This window comes from Hemiscyllium ocellatum, chromosome 44 (assembly GCF_020745735.1).
Source record: "Hemiscyllium ocellatum isolate sHemOce1 chromosome 44, sHemOce1.pat.X.cur, whole genome shotgun sequence".
NCBI lineage: Eukaryota > Metazoa > Chordata > Chondrichthyes > Orectolobiformes > Hemiscylliidae > Hemiscyllium > Hemiscyllium ocellatum.
Genome location: NC_083444.1, coordinates 2256652 through 2282173, shown reverse-complemented (window position 1 = coordinate 2282173; position 25522 = coordinate 2256652). Strand labels below are relative to the sequence as shown.

Below are 25522 nucleotides of genomic sequence, written 5' to 3'. Positions count from 1 at the left end.
TGTTGAGGATTTGTTGAGGGTTTGTTGAGGGTTTGTTGTGGGTTTGTTGTGGGTTTGTTGTGGGTTTGTTGTGGGTTTGTTGAGAGTTTGTTGAGGGTTTGTTGAGGGTTTGTTGTGGGTTTGTTGTGGGTTTGTTGTGGGTTTGTTGAGGGTTTGTTGTGGGTTTGTTGTGGGTTTGTTGTGGGTTTGTTGTGGGTTTGTTGAGAGTTTGTTGAGGGTTTGTTGAGGGTTTGTTGTGGGTTTGTTGTGGGTTTGTTGTGGGTTTGTTGAGGGTTTGTTGTGGGTTTGTTGTGGGTTTGTTGAGGGTTTGTTGTGGGTTTGTTGTGGTTTGTTGTGGGTTTGTTGTGGTTTGTTGTGGGTTTGTTGTGGGTTTGTTGAGGGTTTGTTGTGGGTTTGTTGTGGTTTGTTGTGGGTTTGTTGAAGGTTTGTTGAGGGTTTGTTGTGGGTTTGTTGTGGTTTGTTGTGGGTTTGTTGTGGTTTGTTGAGGGTTTGTTGAGGGTTTGTTGAGGGTTTGTTGTGGGTTTGTTGTGGGTTTGTTGTGGGTTTGTTGAGGATTTGTTGTGGGTTTGTTGAGGGTTTGTTGAAGGTTTGTTGAGGGTTTGTTGTGGGTTTGTTGTGGTTTGTTGTGGGTTTGTTGTGGGTTTGTTGAGGGTTTGTTGTGGGTTTGTTGTGGGTTTGTTGTGGGTTTGTTGTGGGTTTTTTGAGGGTTTGTTGAGGGTTTGTTGTGGGTTTGTTGTGTGTTTGTTGAGGGTTTGTTGTGGGTTTGTTGAGGATTTGTTGAGGGTTTGTTGAGGGTTTGTTGTGGGTTTGTTGAGGATTTGTTTAGGGTTTGTTGTGGGTTTGTTGTGGGTTGGTTGTGGGTTTGTTGAGGGTTTGTTGAGGGTTTGTTGAGGATTTGTTGAGGGTTTGTTGTGGGTTTGTTGTGGGTTTGTTGTGGGTTTGTTGAGGGTTTGTTGAGGATTTGTTGAGGGTTTGTTGAAGGTTTGTTGAGGATTTGATGAGGGTTTGTTGTGGGTTTGTTGTGGGTTTGTTGAGGGTTTATTGTGGGTTTGTTGTGGGTTTGTTGTAGGTTTGTTGTGGGTTTGTTGTGGGTTTATTGTGGGTTTGTTGTGGGTTTGCTGTGGTTTGTTGTGGGTTTGTTGAGGGTTTGTTGCGGGTTGGTTGTGGGTTTGTTGAGGTTTTATTGTGGGTTTGTTGAGGGTTTATTGTGGGTTTGTTGTGGGTTTGCTGTGGTTTGTTGTGGGTTTGTTGAGGGTTTGTTGTGGGTATGTTGTGGGTTTGTTGAGGGTTTGTTGTGGGTTTATTGTGGGTTTGTTGTGGTTTGTTGAGAGTTTGCTGTGGTTTGTTGTGGGTTTGTTGAAGGTTTGTTGCGGGTTTGTTGTGTGTTTGTTGAGGTTTTGTTGTGGGTTTGTTGAGGGTTTATTGTGGGTTTGTTGTGGGTTTGTTGAGGGTTTGTTGTGGGTTTGTTGTGGGTTTGTTGAGGGTTTGTTGTGGGTTTGTTGAGAGTTTGTTGTGGGTTTGTTGTGGTTTGTTGAGGGTTTGTTGAGGGTTTGTTGTGGGTTTGTTGTGGGTTTGTTGAGGGTTTGTTGTGGGTTTGTTGAGGGTTTGTTGTGGGTTTGTTGTGGTTTGTTGAGGGTTTGTTTTGGGTTTGTTGTGGGTTTGTTGAGGGTTTGTTGAGGGTTTGTTGTGGGTTTGTTGTGGGTATGTTGTGGGTTTGTTGAGGGTTTGTTGTGGGTTTGTTGTGGTTTGTTGAGAGTTTGTTGTGGGTTTGTTGTGGTTTGTTGAGGGTTTGTTGTGGGTTTGTTGTGGGTTTGTTGTGGGTTTGTTGTGGGTTTGTTGTGGTTTGTTGAGGGTTTGTTGTGGGTTTGTTGTGGGTTTGTTGTGGGTTTGTTGTGGGTTTGTTGTAGGTTTGTTGTGGGTTTGTTGTCGGTTTGTTGTGGGTTTTTTGTGGGTTTGTTGTGGGTTTGTTGTGGGTTTGTTGTGGTTTGTTGAGGGTTTGTTGAGGGTTTGTTGTGGGTTTGTTGTGGGTTTATTGTGGGTTTGTTGAGGGTTAGTTGTGGTTTGTTGAGGGTTTGTTGTGGGTTTGTTGTGGGTTTGTTGAGGGTTTGTTGAGGGTATGTTGTGGGTTTGTTGTGGGTTTGTTGTGGGTTTGTTGAGGGTTTGTTGTGGGTTTGTTGTGGGTTTGTTGAGGACTTGTTGTGGGTTTGTTGTGGTTTGTTGAGAGTTTGTTGTGGGTTTGTTGAGGGTTTGTTGAGGGTTTGTTGTGGGTTTGTTGTGGGTTTGTTGTGGGTTTGTTGTGGTTTGTTGAGAGTTTGTTGTGGGTTTGTTGTGGTTTGTTGAGGGTTTGTTGTGGGTTTGTTGAGGGTTTGTTGTGGGTTTGTTGTGGGTTTGTTGAGGGTTTGTTGTGGGTTTGTTGAGGGTTTGTTGTGGGTTTGTTGTGGGTTTGTTGTGGGTTTGTTGAGAGTTTGTTGTGGGTTTGTTGAGGGTTTGTTGTGGGTTTGTTGTGGTTTGTTGAGAGTTTGTTGTGGGTTTGTTGAGGGTTTGTTGAGGGTTTGTTGTGGGTTTGTTGAGGGTTTATTGTGGGTTTTTTGTGGGTTTATTGTGGGTTTGTTGAGGGTTAGTTGTGGTTTGTTGAGGGTTTGTTGAGGGTTTGTTGTGGGTTTGTTGAGGGTTTGTTGTGGGTTTGTTGTGGGTATGTTGTGGGTTTGTTGTGGGTTTGTTGAGGGTTTGTTGAGGGTTTGTTGTGGGTTTGTTGTGGGTTTGTTGAGGGTTTGTTGTGGGTTTGTTGAGGGTATGTTGTGGGTTTGTTGTGGGTTTGTTGTGGGTTTGTTGAGGATTTGTTGTGGGTTTGTTGTGGTTTGTTGAGAGTTTGTTGTGGGTTTGTTGAGGGTTTGTTGAGGGTTTGTTGTGGGTTTGTTGTGGTTTGTTGAGAGTTTGTTGTGGGTTTGTTGTGGTTTGTTGAGGGTTTGTTGTGGGTTTGTTGAGGGTTTGTTGAGGGTTTGTTGAGGGTTTGTTGTGGGTTTGTTATGGGTTTGTTGTGGGTTTGTTGTGGGTTTGTTGTGGGTTTGTTGAGGGTTTGTTGTGGGTTTGTTGTGGTTTGTTGTGGGTTTGTTGAGGGTTTGTTGAGGGTTTGTTGTGGGTTTGTTGTGGGTTTGTTGAGGGTTTGTTGTGGGTTTGTTGAGGGTTTGTTGTGGGTTTGTTGTGGGTTTGTTGAGGGTTTGTTGAGGGTTTGTTGAGGGTTTGTTGTGGGTTTGTTGTGGGTTTGTTATGGGTTTGTTGTGGGTTTGTTGTGGGTTTGTTGAGGGTTTTTTGTGGTTTGTTGAGGGTTTGTTGTGGGTTTGTTGTGGGTTTGTTGTGGGTTTGTTGAGGGTTTGTTGTGGGTTTGTTGTGGGTTTGTTGTGGGTTTGTTGAGGGTTTGTTGTGGGTTTGTTGTGGGTTTGTTGTGGGTTTGTTGTGGGTTTGTTGAGGGTTTGTTGTGGGTTTGTTGTGGGTTTGTTGTGGGTTTGTTATGGGTTTGTTGTGGGTTTGTTGTGGGTTTGTTGAGGGTTTGTTGTGGTTTGTTGAGGGTTTGTTGTGGGTTTGTTGAGGGTTTGTTGTGGGTTTGTTGGGGATTTGTTGTGGGTTTGTTGTGGTTTGTTGAGAGTTTGTTGTGGGTTTGTTGAGGGTTTGTTGAGGGTTTGTTGTGGGTTTGTTGTGGTTTGTTGAGAGTTTGTTGTGGGTTTGTTGTGGTTTGTTGAGGGTTTGTTGTGGGTTTGTTGAGGGTTTGTTGTGGGTTTGTTGAGGGTTTGTTGAGGGTTTGTTGTGGGTTTGTTGAGGGTTTGTTGAGGGTTTGTTGTGGGTTTGTTGTGGTTTGTTGAGGGTTTGTTGTGGGTTTGTTGAGGGTTTGTTGTGGGTTTGTTGTGGGTTTGTTGAGGGTTTGTTGTGGTTTGTTGAGGGTTTGTTGTGGGTTTGTTGAGGGTTTGTTGTGGGTTTGTTGAGGATTTGTTGTGGGTTTGTTGTGGTTTGTTGAGAGTTTGTTGTGGGTTTGTTGAGGGTTTGTTGAGGGTTTGTTGTGGGTTTGTTGTGGTTTGTTGAGGGTTTGTTGTGGGTATGTTGTGGGTTTGTTGAGGGTTTGTTGTGGGTTTGTTGAGGGTTTGTTGAGGGTTTGTTGTGGGTTTGTTGAGGGTTTGTTGAGGGTTTGTTGTGGGTTTGTTGAGGGTTTGTTGTGGGTTTGTTGAGGGTTTGTTGAGGGTTTGTTGTGGGTTTGTTGAGGGTTTGTTGAGGGTTTGTTGTGGGTTTGTTGAGGGTTTGTTGAGGGTTTGTTGTGGGTTCGTTGTGGGTTTGTTGAGTGTTTGTTGTGGGTATGTTGTGGGTTTGTTGAGGGTTTGTTGTGGGTGTGTTGTGGGTGTGTTGTGGGTTTGTTGTGGGTTTGTTGTGGGTTTGTTGAGGGTTTGTTGAGGGTTTGTTGTGGGTTCGTTGTGGGTTTGTTGAGGGTTTGTTTTGGGTATGTTGTGGGTTTGTTGAGGGTTTGTTGTGGGTTTGTTGAGGGTTTGTTGTGGGTTTGTTGTGGGTTTGTTGTGGGTTTGTTGAGGGTTTGTTGAGGGTTTGTTGTGGGTTTGTTGTGGGTTTGTTGTGGGTTTGTTGTGGTTTGTTGTGGGTTTGTTGAGGGTTTTTTCTGGTTTAGTGTTTGGAGTACAGTGTGAGTGAAAGTTCGTTTTTACTGACCTTCTGTCCCCGGGATCGGAAAGGTCCCTTTGCAGCGACCATCTCATACAGCGTGACTCCGAGTGTGAAGTAATCCACACAGAAATCATAGCATTCCCCTTTCAGCATTTCTGGAGCCATGAAACCTGATGGGGAGATGATGACACTGTCCACAGATTAAAATATCGCGTTGATATGCTGGAAATACTCAGGAGGTCTGAGATATAGACGGAGAGAAAGGGAAAGACTTATCCAGAGATGGAGGGAGAGAGTGTGAAAGAAAGAGACAGAAGGAGAGATTGAGTCAAAGAGACAGAGACTGGGTCAAAGACAGAGGGAGAGATAAATAGAGAGCGAGCGAGAGAGAAAGAAAGGGAGATAGAGACATACAAAGGGAGACAGGGAATGAAAGAGAAAGAATGTGAATGATAGACAGGCAGAGACAGAGCAGGAGAGAGTGAGACCGAGTGAAAAAGAGAGACAGACAGAGAAACACAGAGAGAGAGAGATACAGGGAGACACAGAGAGACAGTGTAAAAGAGAGAGATAGAGAGATGAAGGGACAGAGGGAGAAAGAGAAGGGGAGATAGCAATGTATATAACACACATATAAACGTAGAAAGAGAGAGAGTGAATATTTCAGATCAGTCAGAGCCCCTCAGAACCCAATAACGGTCAAGGTCTATTCCTTTATATTAAAGTCTAAGCCCCAGTTGGTTTGCTGCCCCGAACCTACAGGAGCGAGGAAATGACCAGGAGGTGGACGTGGCTGTGGGACAGAAATCCATGGGAAAGGTTTCGTCACATTTTCAGAGGACAACAAAGGTCACCAGCAAACCCCAGCTCATTGTCACGTTGCTCCATGTGGGATCTTCCTGTGCACAACCTCCCTCTTGTTTCTCCAACGTCACAACAGTGACAACATTACAAACAACCGACATCTCATTGTCCCGTCACCGTGTGGGGGATTCACAGACACAGACCCCCGTCCCGTCACCGTGTGGCGGAATCACAGACACAGACCCCCGTCCCGTCACCGTGTGGGGGATTCACAGACACAGACCCCCGTCCCGTCACCGTGTGGGGGAATCACAGACACAGACCCCCGTCCCGTCACCGTGTGGGGGATTCACAGACACAGACCCCCGTCCCGTCACCGTGTGGGGGATTCACAGACACAGACCCCCGCCCTGTCACCGTGTGGGGGATTCACAGACACAGACCCCTGTCCCATCACCGTGTGGGGGAATCACAGACACAGACCCCCGTCCCTTCACCGTGTGGGGGATTCACAGACACAGACCCCCGTCCCGTCACCGTGTGGGGGAATCACACGCACAGACCCCCGTCCCGTCACCGTGTGGGGGAATCACACGCACAGACCCCCGTCCCGTCACCGTGTGGGGGATTCACAGACACAGACTCCCGTCCCGTCACCGTGTGGGGGAATCACAGACACAGACCCCCGTCCCGTCACCGTGTGGGGGAATCACAGACACAGACCCCCGTCCCGTCACCGTGTGGGGGATTCACGCGCACAGACCCCCGTCCCGTCACCGTGTGGGGGAATCACAGACACAGACCCCCGTCCCGTCACCGTGTGGAGGAATCACACGCACAGACCCCCGTCCCGTCACCGTGTGGGGGAATCACACGCACAGACCCCCATCCCGTCACCGTGTGGGGGATTCACACGCACAGACCCCCGTACCGTCACCGTGTGGGGGAATCACAGACACAGACCCCCGTCCCGTCACCGTGTGGGGGAATCACAGACACAGACCCCCGTCCCGTCACCGTGTGGGGGATTCACACGCACAGTCCCCCGTCCCATCACCGTGTGGGGGATTCACAGACACAGACCCCCGTCCCGTCACCGTGTGGGGGAATCACAGACACAGACCCCCCTCCCGTCACCGTGTGGGGGAATCACAGACACAGAACCCCGTCCCGTCACCGTGTGGGGGAATCACTGACACAGACCACCGTCCCGTCACCGTGTGGGGGAATCACAGACACAGACCCCCGTCCTGTCACCGTGTGGGGGGATTCACAGACACAGACCCCTGTCCCGTCACCGTGTGGGGGATTCACAGACACAGACCCCCGTCCCGTCACCGTGTGGGGGATTCACAGACACAGACTCCCGCCCTGTCACCGTGTGGGGGATTCACAGACACAGACCCCTGTCCCGTCACCGTGTGGGGAATCACAGACACAGACCCCCGTCCCGTCACGGTGTGGGGGAGTTGCTAACGCAGAGCCCTGTTCTCTGATTGTCTGCCTGGTGTCATGTCAGTGAGACAGTCACACACTCAGGGCAGTAACTCTCCCGTTCGATTCCATCCCCCTGCATCCCTCACCTGGAGTCCCTGCATAGCCCCTGGTGTGGCTGCAGCCGTCCTTCAGCACAGTCGCTAGTCCCAGGTCTGATATTCTCACGTGGCCTAGACAGAGAGAGATGGACAGTGAGGAGAGTGAATGATGCCTGGCAGCAGACGACCATACTGAGAGGGTCTGGGCTGCAGGGATATGCTGGCTTGCTCTTGGAGCAGTGCTGTCAATACAGTAAGGTGCTGTTGCTGGAGAACAGTGGGAATCTGGTATTTATGGTCACTCTGGAGATGTGGGGAAACCACTTCTTAATCTGCCGCCTGTGATACAGGAAGAGTTTGCCTGACTCCCTGTTTAACAGCACTAAACCTGGGGATTCATCACCATCACAGATATGATCTCACACACACACACACATACCCCACACTCACACACACACTCACACACACACACACATCACACACACACACACATACCCCACACATACACACACACCACACACCCCACACACACTCACACACACACTCACACACACACTCACACACACACACACATCACACACACACACACATACGCCACACATACACAAACACCACACACCCCACACACACTCACACACACACTCACACACTGTCTTCATGTTCACCATCGGCAGTACTGCTGTCGACAGTATGCCTGCGGTGTTCACCTGTTCCTTTCTCTTGGCTGTCACATCCTGATGGGATCTCCACAAAGAGCAGAACATCGTTTGTTGATGTTGTTTGCGGTGTTCTAGGGGAGGGTCACTGGACATGAAACGCTCACTCGGCTTTTTCACCACTGATGCTGCCAAACCCGCTCAGCTTTCCCTACTGTCTCTGTTTTCGTTTACAGCTGCTTTGGAGAATCTAGAATTGAACTGGAGTGTGTTTCTAGCGAAACGCCTGTGTACAGGAGCAGTGAAACTGCCTCCTGCCACACTGTCCATGCCCCCTGGCCCTTTCTGTAAACTCCTTCTCCAGAATCGCAACTTGTTGTCTGGCTCTGATCCTTCTGATGACAGGACTGCAGACCATTAGGGCAGCACGGTGGGTCAGGGGTCAGCACAGCTGCCTCCCAGCTCCAGGATCCAGGTTTGATCCCAGATTCAGGCCACTCTCTACCTGGGGTTCCTCCCACAGCCCAAAGATGTGCAGGTTAGGGTGGATTGGCCATGGGACGTTGTCCCATAGTGTCCAGGGATGTGCAGTTTAGGGTGGATTGGCCATGGGAAATTGTCCCATAGTGTCCAGGGATGTGCAGTTTAGGGTGGGTTGGCCATGGGAAATTGTCCCATAGTGTCCAGGGATGTGCAGTTTAGGGTGGGTTGGCCGTGGGACGTTGTCCCATAGTGCCCAGGGATGTGCAGGTTAGGGTGGATTGGCCATGGGAAATGAAGGCTGACAGGAATAGTGTGGTCTGGGTGCAATGCTATTCAGAGGGTCAGTATGGACTCAATGGGCAGAATGGCCTACTCCCACGTTTTCGGGATTCTAGGAGAGACAATGTTGTATTGCTGAAAGCCAATAGATGAAGGACTGAGTTGGTTGGGGGCAATATTTGTGGACTCCCATGTTTATTGACAGAGTCACACATGAGGTGCACAAATCTCCTTTTACAGCCTCAGCAGTTCGAGGTTATATAGAGGGGAACAAACAAAACCCCAATTAATGTCCACACTGCCTCGTAATAAATCTCATCAACGTACAATCAGGATCCGATTGGAGTGAAATGGAACACCTCGATGCCCAACTATATCAACTGAAGTTCTCTCTCCTCCTCTCAAACTGAATGTAAAGCTCCCTCTACACTGTTCAACCATCAAACACTCCATGGGACAGGGATAGCATGGGGTTAAGATACAGAGCAAAGCTCCCTCTGTGTAGTCTGCACAGGAATGTTGGGGCAGAATGGCCTCTCCATTTACCATTGTCATCAAGCAGGACGTTCTCCGGTTTCAAGTCTCGGTAGATAATACGGTTTTGGTGCAGGTGCTGTAGGCCACAGAGGATCTGGGCGCAGTAGAAACACGCTCTGGCCTCATCAAAGCCAGGCATCTTCTCATTCACGTTGTAGATGTGATACCTGTCAATGAGAAACAGTTAGCAGGAGGGAGAGCATTGATACCTGTCAATGAGAAACAGTTAGCAGGAGGGAGAGCATTGATACCTGTCAATGAGAAATAATTAGGAGGAGGGAGGGCATTGATACCTGTCAATGAGAAACAGTTAGCAGGAGGGAGAGCATTGATACCTGTCAATGAGAAACAGTTAGCAGGAGGGAGGGCATTGATACCTGTCAATGAGAAAGAGTTAGCAGGAGGGAGAGCATTGATACCCGTCAATGAGAAACAGTTAGCAGGAGGGAGAGCATTGGTACCTGTCAATGAGAAACAGTCAGCAGGCGGGAGGGCATTGATACCTGTCAATGAGAAAGAGTTAGCAGGAAGGAGGGCATTGATACCTGACAATGAGAAACAGTCTGAAGGAGATAGGGCATTGATACCTGTCAATGAGAAACAGTCAGCAGGCGGGAGGGCATTGATACCTGTCAATGAGAAACAGTTAGCAGGAAGGAGGGCATTGATACCTGTCAATGAGAAACAGTTAGCAGGAGGGAGAGCATTGATACCTGTCAATGAGAAACAGTTAGCAGGAGGGAGAGCATTGATACCTGTCAATGAGAAACAGTTAGCAGGCGGGAGGGCATTGATACCTGTCAATGAGAAACAGTCAGCAGGAGGGAGAGCATTGATACCTGTCAATGAGAAACAGTTAGCAGGCGGGAGGGCATTGATACCTGTCAATGAGAAAGAGTTAGCAGGAGGGAGAGCATTGATACCTGTCAATGAGAAACAGTTAGCAGGCGGGAGGGCATTGATACCTGTCAATGAGAAACAGTTAGCAGGAGGGAGAGCATTGATACCTGTCAATGAGAAAGAGTTAGCAGGAGGGAGAGCATTGATACCTGTCAATGAGAAACAGTTAGCAGGAGGGAGAGCATTGGTACCTGTCAATGAGAAACAGTTAGCAGGAGGCAGGGCATTGATACCTGTCAATGAGAAACAGTTAGCAGAAGGGAGGGCATTGATACCTGTCAATGAGAAAGAGTTAGCAGGAGGGAGAGCATTGATACCTGTCAATGAGAAACAGTTAGCAGGAGGGAGAGCATTGATACCTGTCAATGAGAAACAGTTAGCAGGCGGGAGGGCATTGATACCTGTCAATGAGAAACAGTTAGCAGGAGGGAGGGCATTGATACCTGTCAATGAGAAACAGTTAGCAGGAGGGAGAGCATTGATACCTGTCAATGAGAAACAGTTAGCAGGAGGGAGAGCATTGATACCTGTCAATGAGAAACAGTCAGCAGGCGGGAGGGCATTGATACCTGTCAATGAGAAAGAGTTAGCAGGAAGGAGGGCATTGATACCTGACAATGAGAAACAGTCTGAAGGAGATAGGGCATTGATACCTGTCAATGAGAAACAGTCAGCAGGCGGGAGGGCATTGATACCTGTCAATGAGAAACAGTTAGCAGGAAGGAGGGCATTGATACCTGTCAATGAGAAACAGTTAGCAGGAGGGAGAGCATTGATACCTGTCAATGAGAAACAGTTAGCAGGAGGGAGAGCATTGATACCTGTCAATGAGAAACAGTTAGCAGGCGGGAGGGCATTGATACCTGTCAATGAGAAACAGTCAGCAGGAGGGAGAGCATTGATACCTGTCAATGAGAAACAGTTAGCAGGCGGGAGGGCATTGATACCTGTCAATGAGAAAGAGTTAGCAGGAGGGAGAGCATTGATACCTGTCAATGAGAAACAGTTAGCAGGCGGGAGGGCATTGATACCTGTCAATGAGAAACAGTTAGCAGGAGGGAGAGCATTGATACCTGTCAATGAGAAACAGTTAGCAGGCGGGAGGGCATTGATACCTGTCAATGAGAAACAGTTAGCAGAAGGGAGGGCATTGATACCTGTCAATGAGAAACAGTTAGCAGGAGGGAGAGCATTGATACCTGTCAATGAGAAACAACAGGAGGGAGAGCATTGATACCTGTCAATGAGAAATAATTAGGAGGAGGGAGGGCATTGATACCTGTCAATGAGAAACAGTTAGCAGGAGGGAGAGCATTGATACCTGTCAATGAGAAACAGTTAGCAGGAGGGAGGGCATTGATACCTGTCAATGAGAAAGAGTTAGCAGGAGGGAGAGCATTGATACCCGTCAATGAGAAACAGTTAGCAGGAGGGAGAGCATTGGTACCTGTCAATGAGAAACAGTCAGCAGGCGGGAGGGCATTGATACCTGTCAATGAGAAAGAGTTAGCAGGAAGGAGGGCATTGATACCTGTCAATGAGAAACAGTTAGCAGGAGGGAGAGCATTGATACCTGTCAATGAGAAACAGTTAGCAGGCGGGAGGGCATTGATACCTGTCAATGAGAAACAGTTAGCAGGAGGGAGGGCATTGATACCTGTCAATGAGAAAGAGTTAGCAGGAGGGAGAGCATTGATACCCGTCAATGAGAAACAGTTAGCAGGAGGGAGAGCATTGATACCTGTCAATGAGAAACAGTCAGCAGGCGGGAGGGCATTGATACCTGTCAATGAGAAAGAGTTAGCAGGAAGGAGGGCATTGATACCTGACAATGAGAAACAGTCTGAAGGAGATAGGGCATTGATACCTGTCAATGAGAAACAGTCAGCAGGCGGGAGGGCATTGATACCTGTCAATGAGAAACAGTTAGCAGGAAGGAGGGCATTGATACCTGTCAATGAGAAACAGTTAGCAGGAGGGAGAGCATTGATACCTGTCAATGAGAAACAGTTAGCAGGAGGGAGAGCATTGATACCTGTCAATGAGAAACAGTTAGCAGGCGGGAGGGCATTGATACCTGTCAATGAGAAACAGTCAGCAGGAGGGAGAGCATTGATACCTGTCAATGAGAAACAGTTAGCAGGCGGGAGGGCATTGATACCTGTCAATGAGAAAGAGTTAGCAGGAGGGAGAGCATTGATACCTGTCAATGAGAAACAGTTAGCAGGCGGGAGGGCATTGATACCTGTCAATGAGAAACAGTTAGCAGGAGGGAGAGCATTGATACCTGTCAATGAGAAAGAGTTAGCAGGAGGGAGAGCATTGATACCTGTCAATGAGAAACAGTTAGCAGGAGGGAGAGCATTGATACCTGTCAATGAGAAACAGTCAGCAGGAGGCAGGGCATTGATACCTGTCAATGAGAAACAGTTAGCAGAAGGGAGGGCATTGATACCTGTCAATGAGAAAGAGTTAGCAGGAGGGAGAGCATTGATACCTGTCAATGAGAAACAGTTAGCAGGAGGGAGAGCATTGATACCTGTCAATGAGAAACAGTTAGCAGGCGGGAGGGCATTGATACCTGTCAATGAGAAACAGTTAGCAGGAGGGAGGGCATTGATACCTGTCAATGAGAAACAGTTAGCAGGAGGGAGAGCATTGATACCTGTCAATGAGAAACAGTCGGCAGGAGGGAGAGCATTGATACCTGTCAATGAGAAACAGTTAGCAGGCGGGAGGGCATTGATACCTGTCAATGAGAAACAGTTAGCAGGAGGGAGGGCATTGATACCTGTCAATGAGAAAGAGTTAGCAGGAGGGAGAGCATTGATACCTGTCAATGAGAAACAGTTAGCAGGAGGGAGAGCATTGATACCTGTCAATGAGAAACAGTTAGCAGGAGGGAGGGCATTGATACCTGTCAATGAGAAACAGTTAGCAGGCGGGAGGGCATTGATACCTGTCAATGAGAAACAGTTAGCAGAAGGGAGGGCATTGATACCTGTCAATGAGAAACAGTTAGCAGGAGGGAGAGCATTGATACCTGTCAATGAGAAACAACAGGAGGGAGAGCATTGATACCTGTCAATGAGAAACAGTCTGCAGGTGGGAGGGCAAGGATACCTGTCAATGAGAAACAGTTAGCAGGAGGGAGGGAATTGATACCTGTCAATGAGAAACAGTCAGCAGGCGGGAGGGCATTGATACCTGTCAATGAGAAAGAGTTAGCAGGAGGGAGAGCATTGATACCTGTCAATGAGAAACAGTTAGCAGGCGGGAGGGCATTGATACCTGTCAATGAGAAAGAGTTAGCAGGAGGGAGAGCATTGATACCTGTTAATGAGAAACAATTAGCAGGAGGTAGAGCATGGATACCTGTCAATGAGAAAGGGTTAGCAGGAGGGAGAGCATTGATACCTGTCAATGAGAAACAGTTAGCAGGAGGGAGAGCATTGATACCTGTCAATGAGAAACAGTTAGCAGGAGGGAGAGCATTGATACCTGTCAATGAGAAACAGTTAGCAGGAGGGAGGGCATTGATACCTGTCAATGAGAAACAGTTAGCAGGAGGGAGAGCATTGATACCTGTCAATGAGAAACAGTCAGCAGGCGGGAGGGCATTGATACCTGTCAATGAGAAACAGTTAGCAGGAGGGAGAGCATTGATACCTGTCAATGAGAAACAGTTAGCAGGAGGGAGGGCATTGATACCTGTCAATGAGAAACAGTTAGCAGAAGGGAGGGCATTGATACCTGTCAATGAGAAATAGTTAGCAGGAGGGAGGGCATTGATACCTGTCAATGAGAAACAGTTAGCAGGAGGGAGAGCATTGATACCTGTCAATGAGAAAGAGTCAGCAGGAGGGAGAGCATTGATACCTGTCAATGAGAAAGAGTCAGCAGGAGGGAGAGCATTGATACCTGTCAATGAGAAACAGTTAGCAGGAGGGAGGGTATTGATACCTGTCAATGAGAAAGAGTCAGCAGGAGGGAGGGCATTGATACCTGTCAATGAGAAACAGTCAGCAGGAGGGAGGGCATTGATACCTGTCAATGAGAAACAGTTAGCAGGAGGGAGAGCATTGATACCTGTCAATGAGAAACAGTTAGCAGGAGGGAGAGCATTGATACCTGTCAATGAGAAAGAGTTAGCAGGAGGGAGAGCATTGATACCTGTCAATGAGAAACAGTTAGCAGGCGGGAGGGCATTGATACCTGTCAATGAGAAACAGTTAGCAGAAGGGAGAGCATTGATACCTGTCAATGAGAAACAGTTAGCAGGAGGGAGAGCATTGATACCTGTCAATGAGAAACAGTTAGCAGGAGGGAGAGCATTGATACCGGTCAATGAGAAACAGTTAGCAGGAGGGAGAGCATTGATACCTGTCAATGAGAAACAGTTAGCAGGCGGGAGGGCATTGATACCTGTCAATGAGAAACAGTTAGCAGGAGGGAGGGCATTGATACCTGTCAATGAGAAACAGTTAGCAGGAGGGAGAGCATTGATACCTGTCAATGAGAAACAGTTAGCAGGAGGGAGAGCATTGATACCTGTCAATGAGAAACAGTTAGCAGGCGGGAGGGCATTGATACCTGTCAATGAGAAAGAGTTAGCAGGAGGGAGAGCATTGATACCTGTCAATGAGAAAGAGTTAGCAGGAGGGAGAGCATTGATACCTGTCAATGAGAAACAGTTAGCAGGCGGGAGGGCATTGATACCTGTCAATGAGAAACAGTTAGCAGGAGGGAGAGCATTGATACCTGTCAATGAGAAACAGTCAGCAGAAGGGAGGGCATTGATACCTGTCAATGAGAAACAGTCAGCAGAAGGGAGGGCATTGATACTTTTCCATGAGCAACAGTTACCAGGAGGGAGGTCATTGATACCTGTCAATGAGAAACAGTTAGCAGGAGGGAGAGCATTGATACCTGTCAATGAGAAAGAGTTAGCAGGAGGGAGAGCATTGATACCTGTCAATGAGAAACAGTTAGCAGGCGGGATGGCATTGATACCTGTCAATGAGAAACAGTTAGCAGGAGGGAGAGCATTGATACCGGTCAATGAGAAACAGTTAGCAGGAGGTAGAGCATTGATACCTGTCAATGAGAAACAGTTAGCAGGAGGTAGAGCATGGATACCTGTCAATGAGAAAGAGTTAGCAGGAGGGAGAGCATTGATATCTGTCAATGAGAAACAACAGGAGGGAGAGCATTGATACCTGTCAATGAGAAACAGTCAGCAGGCGGGAGGGCATTGATACCTGTCAATGAGAAAGAGTTAGCAGGAGGGAGAGCATTGATACCTGTCAACGAGAAACAGTTAGCAGGCGGGAGGGCATTGATACCTGTCAATGAGAAAGAGTGAGCAGGAGGGAGAGCATTGATACCTGTCAATGAGAAACAGTTAGCAGGCGGGAGGGCATTGATACCTGTCAATGAGAAACAGTTAGCAGGAGGGAGAGCATTGATACCTGTCAATGAGAAAGAGTTAGCAGGAGGGAGAGCATTGATACCTGTCAATGAGAAACAGTTAGCAGAAGGGAGGGCATTGATACCTTTCAATGAGAAACAGTTAGCAGGAGGGAGAGCATTGATACCTGTCAATGAGAAACAGTCAGCAGAAGGGACGGCATTGATACTTTTCCATGAGCAACAGTTAGCAGGAGGGAGAGCATTGATACCGGTCAATGAGAAACAGTTAGCAGGAGGGAGAGCATTGATACCTGTCAATGAGAAAGAGTTAGCAGGAGGGAGAGCATTGATAACTGTCAATGAGAAACAGTTAGCAGGAGGGAGGGAATTGATACCTGTCAATGAGAAACAGTTAGCAGGAGGGAGGGAATTGATACCTGTCAATGAGAAACAGTTAGCAGGAGGGAGAGCATTGATACCTGTCAATGAGAAACAGTTAGCAGGAGGGAGAGCATTGATACCTGTCAATGAGAAACCGTTAGCAGGAGGGAGGGCATTGATACCTGTCAATGAGAAACAGTTAGCAGGAGGGAGAGCATTGATACCTGTCAATGAGAAACAGTTAGCAGGAGGGAGGGAATTGATACCTGTCAATGAGAAACAGTTAGCAGGAGGGAGAGCATTGATACCTGTCAATGAGAAACAGTTAGCAGGAGGTAGAGCATTGATACCTGTCAATGAGAAACAGTTAGCAGGCGGGAGGGCATTGATACCTGTCAATGAGAAACAGTCAGCAGGAGGGAGAGCATTGATACCTGTCAATGAGAAAGAGTTAGCAGGAGGGAGAGCATTGATACCTGTCAATGAGAAACAACAGGAGGGAGAGCATTGATACCTGTCAATGAGAAACAGTCAGCAGGAGGGAGAGCATTGATACCTGTCAATGAGAAACAGTTAGCAGGAGGGAGAGCATTGATACCTGTCAATGAGAAAGAGTTAGCAGGAGGGAGAGCATTGATACCTGTCAATGAGAAACAGTTAGCAGGAGGGAGGGCATTGATACCTGTCAATGAGAAACAGTTAGCAGGAGGGAGAGCATTGATACCTGTCAATGAGAAAGAGTTAGCAGGAGGGAGAGCATTGATACCTGTCAATGAGAAACAGTTAGCAGGAGGGAGGGCATTGATACCTGTCAATGAGAAACAGTTAGCAGGAGGGAGAGCATTGATACCTGTCAATGAGAAAGAGTTAGCAGGAGGGAGGGCATTGATACCTGTCAATGAGAAACAGTTAGCAGGAGGGAGAGCATTGATACCTGTCAATGAGAAACAACAGGAGGGAGAGCATTGATACCTGTCAATGAGAAACAGTCAGCAGGAGGGAGAGCATTGATACCTGTCAATGAGAAACAGTTAGCAGGAGGGAGAGCATTGATACCTGTCAATGAGAAAGAGTTAGCAGGAGGGAGAGCATTGATACCTGTCAATGAGAAACAGTTAGCAGAAGGGAGGGCATTGATACCTTTCAATGAGAAACAGTTAGCAGGAGGGAGAGCATTGATACCTGTCAATGAGAAACAGTCAGCAGAAGGGAGGGCATTGATACTTTTCCATGAGCAACAGTTAGCAGGAGGGAGAGCATTGATACCGGTCAATGAGAAACAGTTAGCAGGAGGTAGAGCATTGATACCTGTCAATGAGAAAGAGTTAGCAGGAGGGAGAGCATTGATACCTGTCGATGAGAAACGGTTAGCAGGAGGGAGGTCGTTGATACCTGTCAATGAGAAACAGTTAGCAGGATAGAGGGCATTGATACCTGTCAATGAGAAACAGTTAGCAGGAGGGAGGGCATTGATACCTGTCAATGAGATACAGCTAGCAGGAGGGAGAGCATTGATACCTGTCAATGAGAAACAGTGAGCAGGAGGGAGGGCATTGATACCTGTCAATGAGTAACAGTTAGCAGGAGGGAGAGCATTGATACCTGTCAATGAGAAACAGTTAGCAGGCGGGAGGGCATTGATACCTGTCAATGAGAAAGAGTGAGCAGGAGGGAGAGCATTGATACCTGTCAATGAGAAACAGTTAGCAGGCGGGAGGGCATTGATACCTGTCAATGAGAAACAGTTAGCAGGAGGGAGAGCATTGATACCTGTCAATGAGAAAGAGTTAGCAGGAGGGAGAGCATTGATACCTGTCAATGAGAAACAGTTAGCAGGCGGGAGGGCATTGATACCTGTCAATGAGAAACAGTTAGCAGGAGGGAGAGCATTGATACCTGTCAATGAGAAAGAGTTAGCAGGAGGTAGAGCATTGATACCTGTCAATGAGAAACAGTTAGCAGGCGGGAGGGCATTGATACCTGTCAATGAGAAAGAGTTAGCAGGAGGGAGAGCATTGATACCTGTCAATGAGAAAGAGTTAGCAGGAGGGAGAGCATTGATAACTGTCAATGAGAAACAGTTTGCTGGAGGGAGGGAATTGATACCTGTCAATGAGTAACAGTTAGCAGGAGGGAGGGCATTGATACCTGTCAATGAGTAACAGTTAGCAGGAGGGAGGGCATTGATACCTGTCAATGAGAAACAGTTAGCAGGCGGGAGGGCATTGATACCTGTCAATGAGAAACAGTTAGCAGGAGGGAGAGCATTGATACCTGTCAATGAGAAACAGTTAGCAGGAGGGAGAGCATTGATACCTGTCAATGAGAAACAGTTAGCAGGAGGGAGAGCATTGATACCTGTCAATGAGAAACAGTTAGCAGGAGGGAGGACATTGATACCTGTCAATGAGAAACAGTTAGCAGGAGGGAGGGCATTGATACCTGTCAATGAGAAACAGTTAGCAGGAGGGAGAGCATTGATACCTGTCAATGAGAAACAGTTAGCAGGAGGGTGGGCATTGATACCTGTCAATGAGAAACAGTGAGCAGGAGGGAGAGCATTGATACCTGTCAATGAGACACCGTTAGCAGGGGGGAGGGCATTGACACCTGTCAATGAACAACAGTCAGCAGGTGGGAGGGCATTGATACCTGTCAATGAGAAACAGTTAGCAGGAGGGAGAGCATTGATACCTGTCAATGAGAAAGAGTTAGCAGGAGGGAGAGCATTGATACCTGTCAATGAGAAACAGTTAGCAGGTGGGAGGGCATTGATACCTGTCAATGAGAAATACTTAGCAGGAGGGAAAGCATTGATACCTGTCAATGAGAAACAGTTAGCAGGAGGGTGAGCATTGATTCCTGTCAATGAGAAACAGTTAGCAGGTGGGAGGGCATTGATACCTGTCAATGAGAAAGAGTCAGCAGGAGGGAGGGCATTGAAACCTGTCAATGAGAAACAGTTAGCAGGAGGGAGAGCATTGATACCTGTCAATTAGAAACAGTTAGGTGGAGGGTGAGCATTGATTCCTGTCAATGAGAAACAGTTAGCAGGAGGGTGAGCATTGATTCCTGTCAATGAGAAACAGTTAGGAGGAGGGAGAGCATTGATACCTGTCAATGAGAAACAGTTAGCAGGAGGGAGAGCATTGATACCTGTCAATGAGAAACAGTTAGCAGGAGGGAGAGCATTGATACCTGTCAATGAGAAACAGTTAGCAGGAGGGAGAGCATTGATACCTGTCAATGAGAAACAGTTAACAGGAGTGAGAGCATTGATACCTGTCAATGAGAAACAGTGAGCTGGAGGGAGAGCATTGATACCTGTCAATGAGACACCGTTAGCAGGGAGGAGGGCTTTGATACCTGTCAATGAGAAACAGTTAGCAGGAGGGCGGGTATTGATACCTGTCAATGAGAAACAGTTAGCAGGAGGGAGAGCATTGATACCTGTCAATGAGAAACAGTTAGCAGGAGGGAGAGCATTGATACCTGTCAATGAGAAACAGATGGAAGGAGGGAGAGCATTGATACCTGTCAATGAGAAACAGTTAGCTGGAAGGAGAGCATTGATACCTGTCAATGAGACACCGTTAGCAGGGGGGAGGGCTTTGTTACCTTTCAATGAGAAACAGTTAGCAGGAGGGTGGGCATTGATACCTGTCAATGAGAAACATTCAGCAGGAGTGAGAGCATTGATACCTGTCAATGAGAAACAGTTAGCAGGAGGGAGGGCGTTGATACCTGTCAATGAGAAACAGCTAGCAGGAGGGAGGGCATTGATACCTGTCAATGAGAAACAGTTAGCAGGAGGGAGAGCATTGATACCTGTCAATGAGAAACAGTTGGTAGAATAGAGGGCATTGATACCTGTCAATGAACAACAGTCAGCAGGTGGTAGGGCATTGATACCTGTCAATGAGAAACAGTTAGCAGGAGGGAGGGCATTGATACCTGTCAATGAGAAACAGTTAGCAGGAGGGAGGGCATTGATACCTGTCAATGAGAAACAGTTAGCAGGAGGGAAAGCATTGATACCTGTCAATGAGAAACGGTTAGCAGGAGGGAGGGAATTGATACCTGTCAATGAGAAACAGTCTGCAGGTGGGAGGGCAAGGATACCTGTCAATGAGAAACAGTTAGCAGGAGGGAGGGAATTGATACCTGTCAATGAGAAACAGTTGCAGGAGGGACAGCATTGATACCTGTCAATGAGAAACAGTTAGCAGGTGGGAGGGCATTGATACCTGTCAATGAGAAACAGTTAGCAGGTGGGAGGGCATTGATACCTGTCAATGAGAAACAGTTAGCAGGTGGAAGAGCATTGATACCTGTCAATGAGAAACAGTTAGGAGGAGGGTGAGCATTGATTCCTGTCAATGAGAAACAGTTAGCAGGAGGGAGAGCATTGATACCTGTCAATGAGAAACAGTTAGCAGGAGGGAGAGCATTGATACCTGTCAATGAGAAACAGTTAGGAGGAGGGTGAGCATTGATACCTGTCAATGAGAAACAGTTAGCAGGAGGGAGAGCATTGATACCTGTCAATGAGAAACAGTTAGCAGGAGGGAGAGCATTGATACCTGTCAATGAGAAACGGTTAACAGGAGGGAGAGCATTGATACCTGTCAATGAGAAACAGTTAGCAGGAGGGAGGGCATTGATACCTGTCAATGAGAAACAGTTAGCAGGAGGGAGAGCATTGATACCTGTCAATGAGAAACAGTTAGCAGGAGGGTGAGCATTGATACCTGTCAATGAGAAACAGTTAGCAGGAGGGAGAGCATTGATACCTGTCAATGAGAAACAGTTAGCAGGAGGGAGAGCATTGATACCTGTCAATGAGAAACAGTTAACAGGAGGGAGAGCATTGATACCTGTCAATGAGAAACAGTTAGCAGGAGGGAGGGCATTGATACCTGTCAATGAGAAACAGTTAGCAGGAGGGAGAGCATTGATACCTGTCAATGAGAAACAGTGAGCAGGAGGGAGAGCATTGATACCTGTCAATGAGAAACAGTGAGCAGGAGGGAGAGCATTGATACCTGTCAATGAGAAACAGTTAACAGGAGGGAGAGCATTGATACCTGTCAATGAGAAACCGTTAGCAGGAGGGAAGGCATTGATACCTGTCAATGAGAAACAGTTAGCAGGAGGGAGAGCATTGATACCTGTCACTGAGAAACAGTTAGGAGGAGAGAGAGCATTGATACCTGTCAATGAGAAAGAGTTAGCAGGAGGGAGAGCATTGATACCTGTCAATGAGAAACAGTTAGCAGGAGGCAGGGCATTGATACCTGTCAATGAGAAACAGTTAGCAGGAGGGAGAGCATTGATACCTGTCAATGAGAAACAGTTAGCAGGAGGGAGAGCATTGATACCTGTCAATGAGAAACAGTTAGCAGGAGGGAGAGCATTGATACCTGTCAATGAGAAACAGTTAGCAGGAGGGAGAGCACTGATACCTGTCAATGAGAAACAGTTAGCAGGAGGTAGGGCATTGATACCTGTCAATGAGAAACAGTTAGCAGGAGGGAGAGCATTGATACCTGTCAATGAGAAACAGTTAGCAGGAGGGAGAGCATTGATACCTGTCAATGAGAAACAGTTAGCAGGAGGTAAAGGATTGATACCTGTCAATGAGAAACAGTTAGCAGGAGGGAGAGCATTGATACCTGTCAATGAGAAACAGTTAGCAGGAGGGAGAGCATTGATACCTGTCAATGAGAAACAGTTAGCAGGAGGGAGAGCATTGATACCTGTCAATGAGAAACAGTTAGCAGGAGGGAGAGCATTGATACCTGTCAATGAGAAACAGTTAGCAGGAGCGAGAGCATTGATACCTGTCAATGAGAAACAGTTAGCAGGAGGGAGAGCATTGATACCTGTCAATGAGAAACAGTTAGCAGGAGGGAGAGCATTGATACCTGTCAATGAGAAAGAGTTAGCAGGAGGGAGAGCATTGATACCTGTCAATGAGAAAGAGTTAGCAGGAGGGAGAGCATTGATACCTGTCAATGAGAAACAGTTAGCAGGAGGGAGGGCATTGATACCTGTCAATGAGAAACAGTTAGCAGGAGGGAGAGCATTGATACCTGTCAATGAGAAACAGTTAGCAGGAGGGAGGGCATTGATACCTGTCAATGAGAAACAGTTAGCAGGAGGGAGGGCATTGATACCTGTCAATGAGAAAGAGTTAGCAGGAGGGAGAGCATTGATACCTGTCAATGAGAAACAGTTAGCAGGAGGGAGAGCATTGATACCTGTCAATGAGAAACAGTTAGCAGGAGGGAGAGCATTGATACCTGTCAATGAGAAACAGTTAGCAGGAGGGAGGGCATTGATACCTGTCAATGAGAAACAGTTAGCAGGCGGGAGGGCATTGATACCTGTCAATGAGAAACAGTTAGCAGGCGGGAGGGCATTGATACCTGTCAATGAGAAACAGTTATCAGGAGGGAGAGCATTGATACCTGTCAATGAGAAACAGTTAGCAGGAGGGAGAGCATTGATACCTGTCAATGAGAAACAGTTAGCAGGAGGGAGAGCATTGATACCTGTCAATGAGAAACAGTTAGCAGGAGGGAGGGCATTGATACCTGTCAATGAGAAACAGTCTGAAGGAGATAGGGCATTGATACCTGTCAATGAGAAACAGTTAGCAGGAGGGAGAGCATTGATACCTGTCAATGAGAAAGAGTTAGCAGGAGGGAGGGCATTGATACCTGTCAATGAGAAACAATTAGCAGGAGGTAGAGCATGGATACCTGTCAATGAGAAAGAGTTAGCAGGAGGGAGAGCATTGATACCTGTCAATGAGAAACAATTAGCAGGAGGTAGAGCATGGATACCTGTCAATGAGAAAGAGTTAGCAGGAGGGAGGGCATTGATACCTGTCAATGAGAAACAATTAGCAGGAGGTAGAGCATGGATACCTGTCAATGAGAAAGAGTTAGCAGGAGGGAGAGCATTGATACCTGTCAATGAGAAACAACAGGAGGGAGAGCATTGATACCTGTCAATGAGAAACAGTCAGCAGGCGGGAGGGCATTGATACCTGTCAATGAGAAAGAGTTAGCAGGAGGGAGAGCATTGATACCTGTCAATGAGAAACAGTTAGCAGGCGGGAGGGCATTGATACCTGTCAATGAGAAAGAGTTAGCAGGAGGGAGAGCATTGATACCTGTCAATGAGAAACAATTAGCAGGAGGTAGAGCATGGATACCTGTCAATGAGAAAGAGTTAGCAGGAGGGAGAGCATTGATACCTGTCAATGAGAAACAGTCAGCAGGAGGGAGAGCATTGATACCTGTCAATGAGAAACAGTTAGCAGGCGGGAGGGCATTGATACCTGTCAATGAGAAAGAGTTAGCAGGAGGGAGAGCATTGATACCTGTCAATGAGAAACAGTTAGCAGGAGGGAGAGCATTGATACCTGTCAATGAGAAACAGTTAGCAGGAGGGAGAGCATTGATACCTGTCAATGAGAAACAGTCAGCAGGCGGGAGGGCATTGATACCTGTCAATGAGAAACAGTTAGCAGGAGGGAGAGCATTGATACCTGTCAATGAGAAACAGTTAGCAGGAGGGAGGGCATTGATACCTGTCAATGAGAAAGAGTTAGCAGGCGGGAGGGCATTGATACTTGTCAATGAGAAACAGTTAGCAGGAGGGAGAGCATTGATACCTGTCAATGAGAAACAGTTAGCAGGAGGGAGAGCATTGATACCTGTCAATGAGAAACAGTTAGCAGGAGGGAGAGCATTGATACCTGTCAATGAGAAACAGTTAGCAGGCGGGAGGGCATTGATACCTGTCAATGAGAAACAGTTAGCAGGAGGGAGGGCATTGATACCTGTCAATGAGAAACAGTTAGCAGGAGGGAGAGCATTGATACCTGTCAATGAGAAAGAGTTAGCAGGAGGGAGAGCATTGATACCTGTCAATGCGAAACAGTTAGCAGGCGGGAGGCCATTGATACCTGTCAATGAGAAACAGTTAGCAGAAGGGAGGGCATTGATACCTGTCAATGAGAAACAGTTAGCAGGAGGGAGAGCATTGATACCAGTCAATGAGAAACAGTCAGCAGAAGGGAGGGCATTGATACTTTTCCATGAGCAACAGTTAGCAGGAGGGAGAGCATTGATACCTGTCAATGAGAAACAGTTAGCAGGAGGGAGAGCATTGATACCTGTCAATGAGAAAGAGTTAGCAGGAGGGAGAGCATTGATACCTGTCAATGAGAAACAGTTAGCAGGAGGGAGAGCATAGATACCTGTCAATGAGAAACAGTTAGCAGGCGGGAGGGCATTGATACCTGTCAATGAGAAACAGTTAGCAGAAGGGAGGGCATTGATACCTTTCAATGAGAAACAGTTAGCAGGAGGGTGAGCATTGATACCTGTCAATGAGAAACAGTTAGCAGGAGGGAGAGCATTGATACCTGTCAATGAGAAACAGTTAGCAGGAGGGAGGGCATTGATACCTGTCAATGAGAAACAGTTAGCAGGAGGGAGGGCATTGATACCTGTCAATGAGAAACATTTAGCAAGAGGGTGAGCATTGATACCTGTCAATGAGAAACAGTTAGCAGGAGGGAGGGCATTGATACCTGTCAATGAGAAACAGTTAGCAGGAGGGAGGGCATTGATACCTGTCAATGAGAAACAGTTAGCAGGAGGGAGGGCATTGATACCTGTCAATGAGAAAGAGTTAGCAGGAGGGAGAGCATTGATACCTGTCAATGAGAAACAGTTAGCAGGAGGGAGGGCATTGATACCTGTCAATGAGAAACAGTTAGCAGGAGGGAGAGCATTGATACCTGTCAATGAGAAAGAGTTAGCAGGAGGGCGAGCATTGATACCTGTCAATGAGAAACAGTTAGCAGGAGGGAGGGCATTGATACCTGTCAATGAGAAACAGTTAGCAGGAGGGAGAGCATTGATACCTGTCAATGAGAAAGAGTTAGCAGGAGGGCGAGCATTGATACCTGTCAATGAGAAACAGTTAGCAGGAGGGAGAGCATTGATACTTTTCCATGAGAAACAGTTAGCAGGAGGGAGAGCATTGATACCTGTCAATGAGAAACAGTCAGCAGAAGGGAGGGCATTGATACTTTTCAATGAGCAACAGTTAGCAGGAGGGAGAGCATTGATACCGGTCAATGAGAAACAGTTAGCAGGAGGTAGAGCATTGATACCTGTCAATGAGAAACAGTTAGCAGGCGGGAGGGCATTGATACCTGTCAATGAGAAACAGTTAGCAGGAGGGAGGGCATTGATACCTGTCAATGAGAAACAGTTAGCAGGAGGGAGAGCATTGATACCTGTCAATGAGAAACAGTTAGCAGGCGGGAGGGCATTGATACCTGTCAATGAGAAACAGTTAGCAGGAGGGAGAGCATTGATACCTGTCAATGAGAAACAGTTAGCAGGAGGGAGAGCATTGATACCTGTCAATGAGAAACAGTTAGCAGGCGGGAGGGCATTGATACCTGTCAATGAGAAACAGTTAGCAGAAGGGAGGGCATTGATACCTTTCAATGAGAAACAGTTAGCAGGAGGGAGAGCATTGATACCTGTCAATGAGAAACAGTTAGCAGGAGGGAGGGCATTGATACCTGTCAATGAGAAACAGTCAGCAGAAGGGAGAGCATTGATACCTGTCAATGAGAAATACTTAGCAGGAAGGAGGGAATTGATACCTTCAATGAGAAACAGTTAGCAGGAGGGAGAGCATTGATACCTGTCAATGAGAAACAGTTAGCAGGAGGGAGGGCATTGATACCTGTCAATGAGAAACAGTCAGCAGAAGGGAGAGCATTGATACCTGTCAATGAGAAATACTTAGCAGGAAGGAGGGAATTGATACCTTCAA

At 47.3% G+C, this 25522-nt stretch overlaps 1 protein-coding gene across 1 annotated transcript in view; it reads right to left on the bottom strand.

Annotated features, from left to right (window-relative positions):
• LOC132835191 (rhodopsin kinase GRK1-like) overlaps nt 1-25522 on the bottom strand; it is a 91422-nt gene that overhangs the window by 10511 nt on the left and 55389 nt on the right. Inside the window, exons 3-5 of the mRNA XM_060854556.1 lie at nt 8963-9120; nt 7047-7130; nt 4705-4829 (exon numbers count right to left, since the gene is read on the bottom strand). Coding sequence (XP_060710539.1) covers nt 4705-4829; nt 7047-7130; nt 8963-9120 — 367 coding nt within the window. The remainder of the gene's footprint in view (nt 1-4704; nt 4830-7046; nt 7131-8962; nt 9121-25522) is intronic.